We start from the raw sequence: 6,613 nt of genomic DNA on the forward strand, positions 1-6,613 counted from the left end.
GCGTTGTTGCACGTGCACAACGGACTCGCATCACGACAACACTTTATTTCATTTGCAACGTGCCGCATGCTGTAGCGCGCACGAGCAACGCTGCAAAGGTGCGGAGCCACGCAGAGGCAAGCGTAAAGTAAAGACGAAATAACAACGCAACGAAACGCAAATAAAACAAAAACAGCAACAGAAACAAGAAGCCGGCAAGAAATACAAAAAGACAGGAGCTCAAAGCGAAAAGCGAAAATAATTGCTTTGCTCACTGCCTCGTTAAGCGCATACAAATGCGCGCTTGACGGCGGCGTGTTGGCGGCAATCAGCAGAGTGAGACAGACGACAGTTGGAGGTAGTCGAGTGAACGACACTACACTTGCATGCCGGCACGACAGTTAGAGTGGAGTTGCGCCGCTACTTTCGTGAAGCGTGTGCATATTTGCATTCACGCGCTTGACTAACTGCTCGCTGGCGCGTGGCGTAGCAACCTCTTTGTGCAGCAAACACCTCCACGAAGCGCAGCGACAGTGGGTGGCGTTGCTTTTTGCATTGCGAATGCTGAATGTGCATATCGCCAGTCTCGTCTATTGCAACGTCGCTGCACCTTCGCACCTTTACTTTGACGCTTTCAGCGCTGCGCAAACAAATACCTTTACAGTTGGGCGCTAAAAGTGGCGGTGACGGCGGCAGCATGCAACACCGATACGCACTTGAACTCAGCAAAGTTCTGCAACTGCTAGTATGTGAATTAACCAAGTATAGGATTCTTATGTATTTAACAGAATCTGCATGAGTATGTACAGTGTTGTCCAATGACATAGAGTCAATGGATTTCATGTAATTGCATAATAGAAAAAAATTATAAGATTAAGAAAGATAATTATTAAAATTATATTATAAGATTAACAAATTAAAAAATCGAAAATTCTACAACTGAAAATTTCTTTGGGTTGCCACTTAATTAAAATCTTTTAATGAAATAAAATGAATAAGATTATGTGGCGTATTACGAATGGGAATTTATCTAAAACTGTTTAAATTGCGTATATTTTTGATAAGAGTTGCCACCTTCTCAAAATTTTTAATTCGATAAAAAGTACAGACACAACTAATTATTATAGGAGGAATGTTATCTAAAACTGTTTTAATTGCAAATATTTTTGATAAGAGCTGCCACCTCTTTTAAACTTTCAACTCCATAAAATGTATCCAATAAATTCAATATAGCCTACTTGTGTGTTACCTAAAACTGTTTAAATTGCAAATTTTTTTGATAAAATTTGCCACCTGTTTAAAATTTCTAACCATAAACAAATTAAATTAAATGAATTAATATAGCCAAATAGTGTGCTATCTAAAAATGTTTAAATTGCAAAGACAAAAATGATAAGAGTTGCCACCTGTTTTAAATGTTTAACTCCAAAAAAATTGGCAAATAAATTTAATATAACCAAATTGTGTGTTATCTAAAGCCTTCTGAATTGCAAATATTATTTAGAAAAGTTGCCACCTGGTTCAAATTTTAAATTCATTGAAATATAAAAGATATTATGAATTATCAAGGGAGAGATATTATGTAAAACTGTTTGAATTGAAAACACTTTTGAGAAGTGTTGCCACCTGTTGAATTTTTTAACCCTTAAATATTCAACCACGCTCCTCCGCTTCTTATTCGCGACCACAGACCGCACGGTATTTTATTTTATGTTTTTTTTTTTTATCCTTATCAGTGAAGGTTTTTATTTATTATAATTTGTATTATTGTATTCAATCCTCTTACAAAAGTAGACGAAAATTTTGGTCACGCTTCTGCTACGATAATTTTTTTTATAACATTTCTAACAGCAAAAAATATATTTACATACATATATACATATACTCGCATGTATGTAATATATCAACGCCCCTCTCATTTTATAAGGATTTCTTTTTGATATATCAACCTTTCAACCAAACAACAAGAAGGTCGACAACGACACATTTATGCATCCACACATTATTCTATATTTACGAACTTTACCCTTATATGCTTTTAACCCGTTGAATTGATTGACTTCATCCGATGACTTACTTGAGTGTTTACCGTTTGTCTATTTACACATAGCTACCCATTTCTGCGCACTGTCACTTGGTAATTTTCTCACTTAGGCACTTTCCTAAACACCTTCCAACCGTTCACTCATTGCCTACCTCCATCAACTCAAGTACCTCGCGCTGTTTCCGCGCCATTGTGGCAACGTTTACTGCTGCAGTTTCGAGGAAAAGCTGCACACTACCGCCTATCTACATATGCAAACTAGACCGTTGTGCTTGCATGAGCGCCTGCGCGCGTTTGTGTGAGCGCTGCAAATATTTGCATTTCCTTTGTTGGTTCGCTATCTTTTTTCATTCTGCAGGTTAGCGCAAATTATTTGTATGTATGAGGYAAATATTTGCAATCTGAGCAAATGTTATTCTGACTAATTCATCGCAATCAGTCAAAAGGCTAAAAGAGTTCGACGGCTTGATAGAGTGTCGWGTGGTTGGAGAAATTGTCGGGTTGAGTTGATTATGTGAAGTTGATGAATATTAAAGGAGAAAGTAATATTAGTTGTACGAAGAGTAATTTTTTGATTTAATTTTGATTTCTCTTCTCCTCACCCAGCTACCCATTTGACAGAATGGTTGATGTTACTCCACCATAGTATATAGCTGACATACAAACTGACAGCTAAGGACTAAGTCCTTGTATAGAATTTTTTCTTTTTTTGTTTATTATAAGAACCCTCTTAGTATACGGAAGAATATTATATTATATTATATGAAAAAACTTACTTCACAGATCTTATAAAGAGTACTCACACATATTACATTCGAACTAAATAAACTCCCTACATATCCATAAACATATATAGTTTTTTTTTTTTTTTTTGAATAACAAATATTATAATATTAGTTTGCGAAGCTGTGGTTTTCAAAAACAAACTTCTGCCAACACTGGCCACGCTAACGGACTTTGTGCTCCAACACAAAAGCCAAATCAGCGACATTATCATTTGTGGCAAACTACAAGCGGCAACACTAAACTGAGAGCTGAGCATAAAACAAATGGATAGAGCAGAAGCCGAACAYTAGTGCTAACAAATAAGGTATGACTTACCAGAATACCGTTATTTGTACGACAAGAACCACAATCAAGCAAATGAGCGCAATAAAAAGTCAGGTGACAACAGACAGAACAATAGTGGGCGGAAAGTTAGGGAGGAGAGTGCACAGCCAAGCCAAATAAAAATAAMAATAAACACAATAGCAAAGTTTTTACCACCAACAACAATGTGCGCATGCTGATGTTGTGTGTAAGTTTAAACAAGCAATAAAAGTTGCTCATACGCCATGTCATGGCGCGCTGCCCAAGCATATAATAACCATCATCCATGGCGAAGTCGCTACACTGTTGCTTTGCCTACTGGCGTGTTATCTAAAGGCATTTTCTGGTATTTTTTTAGCAAATAAGTTATGTATAGAAAACTTTTTTTTTTAGGTAGCACGGCTTTATAAACACATTTAAACAGTGATACACCTCTAAGTTCCCCACTTTTTAAAGAAAAAGCACAGAAACTTCAAACTAAATGGGGAATGTTTAATATTATTCAGAGAAACATTCTTCAAAAATTTTATTTTTGAAGATTGTCTCTTTCAAAGGCAAGTGGCCACGGCCACTTCCCTAATGGTCCAGCCGTTGAGTTTAATTTCGATGACTCATTGCTTCGCATTTCGACTGGTAACTGGCGAATAATACTAGCACTGTTTTGCTATAAGACCTAAATCGAAGCGGGATAGTCCCCTTAGACTTTAGACTTTACATATCCGCACAGGAAAAAGCTCACCCGTATGAATGATGCGTTGTGTGAGAACTGGCGCTGTATTGTTGAAACCAAATRTTACGAGGATTACGAGTCAAGGCAAGGCTAGAATATCATTTTCAAAAGAATGTWWCAGCATAAGCTGACCGATCAAMATCTAATTCGTATAAGGCAAAAATATGTATTTGTGAAATGWATAGCTTCCACTCCTCGTCACTTCTATCTCTTTCACATATTCTCACTATTTTGAATCCACCCAGATTTAATTTACAGTTATTTTACATTTATATAGCGAAAATATCATTTTCATTTCCATTTAATTAAGAAAAAACATCTAAACCTATTTTAATGCACAGCGGGGTCATTAATAAATCTGCTCTCTAAAACGAGACGCTTTTGAATGATTGAGCAGACGACAGCAAATCGAAAAAAATGAATACGATTCATTGAAATTTACTTACAGCTATAAAACTACTTTCATTAGAAACTCAAAGTGCTTAGAAAACAAAACCGAAACGCAAAAAAACGAAAAACCAAACTGCATCCATTAGTGAAAGCGTTTCGCTTGCAAAGCAATAATGAAACAATAATAACAACAAATACCAATTGCATGCAGTGAGACGCTTTGATAAACGCAAATAGTGCCGCCAATCGAAATTTAGTAAAAGCGACAACAACARCAAAAATAATTACAACGATTCACAGCAATAACCAGATAGCAGCAAGAACGGCAACAACGCTGCGCTAAATATTTATTTCACTCACRAAAATATCGCCGAAACTTGCCGCAGTTGCAGCAGATACAYCAACAGCAAMAACAACAACAACAACAAAAACACCAGCTACATCTTCGACAGCTGTGCCACAGCGCTGCAATCAACATAAAGCCCCGGTGGCGGTGAGATGACACGTTTCAAAATAAAAAACTTGAAAATGCTCACCTGCTGCTGCCTCAGCACTTGGGTGGCACTTTTCGGTGTGCTGCATTTGGTACGGTGCAGCGAATTTCCCGAGCGTGAATGTTGCGACCTAACGACCACCTCGACAGTTGGCCCGCTGCCAGTGCCGCCGGCAGCCCTGCCAACGGACAAATCACTATCGGCCACCGTTGCCGTACAGACAATATCTGTCGGACGATCGGGTAAGTAACTAAGTTCACTGACACATACATAAACTCGCAAACACACACACTCTAGTGCGTGAGCTTACGTACGTATTTAAATCCGCACACATGCAGATGCTTAAGTAAATAAGTATGCAAATAATGCTTTACTCACACTAGAAGTGGCGTAAGTGGGGCTTAACAACCAGGAACAGGTTAAAATASCTACATAAAAGTTTATGTAAAAATTGTAGGATTAAAATGTATRCAATGTGGTTACACAAGATCTTGTGGAAATCAGAAAATATGGAAACAAAAATATTAATATTTCGCAAAGGAAATAAAAATGACAGAATTTTGAGATAAGCGATTTTTGCAGAGTTATGTTATCAAAACCCGAAAAATAAGCTTTTCGTCTGACGAACTTTCAATGTAATTTAGATGAAACGTCATCAAAAATACCTTCATGGCAGCTCTACTTTATTTTCAGCAATTACCGCCGACTCCACTAAAGGCAGGTATAGAAAAAAAGCTAAAATGTGTAATTTAGAAATAGCATTTTATTACACTCTCAATAATCTCTTTAATTAGAATATTAACTTATTAKTTTCTTCTTTAAAATCTCATATTTCTAAAAAAATTTATTCACATGAATTCATGTTTCGCCTACCCGCATTCACATATGAGTCCAACACCTACAACAAATTTTATAATGCTGTCCACTCAACCCACATGCACTTTGCACCTTCAACAAATTTTCATTAGAAACTCTTAGTTCCGCCAACCAGCAGCAGCACTGGCATAAATTTAATATTGTCATCACAGCCAGCCAGTGCAATGTGCATCCAATTAATTAAACATTCACACTATCTGGACTGCTGTCCACCTTTGACCTTCAGCAACTACGTGAATAGCGCCAAGAGATAAAAGCATTCAAAGAATTTATTTTTATAATGTGCGGGATTCAACGCCACTTGCCACGTGTGTGGGTAAATAATTTTGAGTGAACGCCAGCACAAAAGAACGTAATTAGATATTTCACCTTCACGACTAGAATCAGAGGCATACGCAACGACACAATTAAGCTCATTTTATTAATGGTGAGCGAGGAAAAAGTGAGGACGAAACATAATTTTAGGTTATTTTGGTGCAAAGAGTTGGTTTGAGGTATTTAGTAGAATATTCCATAAGTACTGAGGGATATAAAAAAACACTGTTCAGTAACTCTGTGCTGATAGAAAAATTTAACTTTATCGGTAGTAAGTTCTTCTTACAAAAATACTCTAAGTATTATATCATAACTCAATCAACAACATAAAGATGGTAATTTGGAAACTTTGGCTTACATTTTGATTAATCAATGAAATTTGGCCTTCTCATTTTGTAAATGTGTGTGTGTAGTATATACTCACACCATTATTCGCACGCGAAGCACTTCAAGAAAATTCAGAACCCAAAAGCATGACCGAAGTTTACACAAATACAGCATTGTAACCTCTATAACTTGTCTTACGGAAAGGTGCAAAAGTATTAAGAAAAGGAAATGTGGTGGCATACAATGTAAACAGTAACCTTCTTGTACTCATGTATACTTGTAACAGAGACCACAATTGATACCCATACAAGTAAGTAACTACCGCCTTTAAACTTGAAGATAAAGATAAAGATAAAGATAAAGATAAAG

At 36.7% G+C, this 6,613-nt stretch overlaps 1 protein-coding gene across 2 annotated transcripts in view; it reads left to right on the forward strand.

Annotated features, from left to right (window-relative positions):
• The first annotated feature begins 4,661 nt into the window (after positions 1-4,661).
• Positions 4,662-6,613, forward strand: part of LOC108969516 — a 147,756-nt gene continuing 145,804 nt past the window's right edge. For both annotated transcript variants that reach the window (XM_018934272.1, XM_018934273.1), the window contains exon 1: positions 4,662-4,968. In XM_018934272.1, coding sequence (XP_018789817.1) covers positions 4,731-4,968 — 238 coding nt within the window. In that variant the 5' untranslated portion in view covers positions 4,662-4,730. The remainder of the gene's footprint in view (positions 4,969-6,613) is intronic.

Source organism: Bactrocera latifrons, unplaced genomic scaffold (genome assembly GCF_001853355.1).
Source record: "Bactrocera latifrons isolate USDA-ARS-PBARC rearing strain unplaced genomic scaffold, ASM185335v1 scaffold_255, whole genome shotgun sequence".
Classification (NCBI taxonomy): domain Eukaryota; kingdom Metazoa; phylum Arthropoda; class Insecta; order Diptera; family Tephritidae; genus Bactrocera; species Bactrocera latifrons.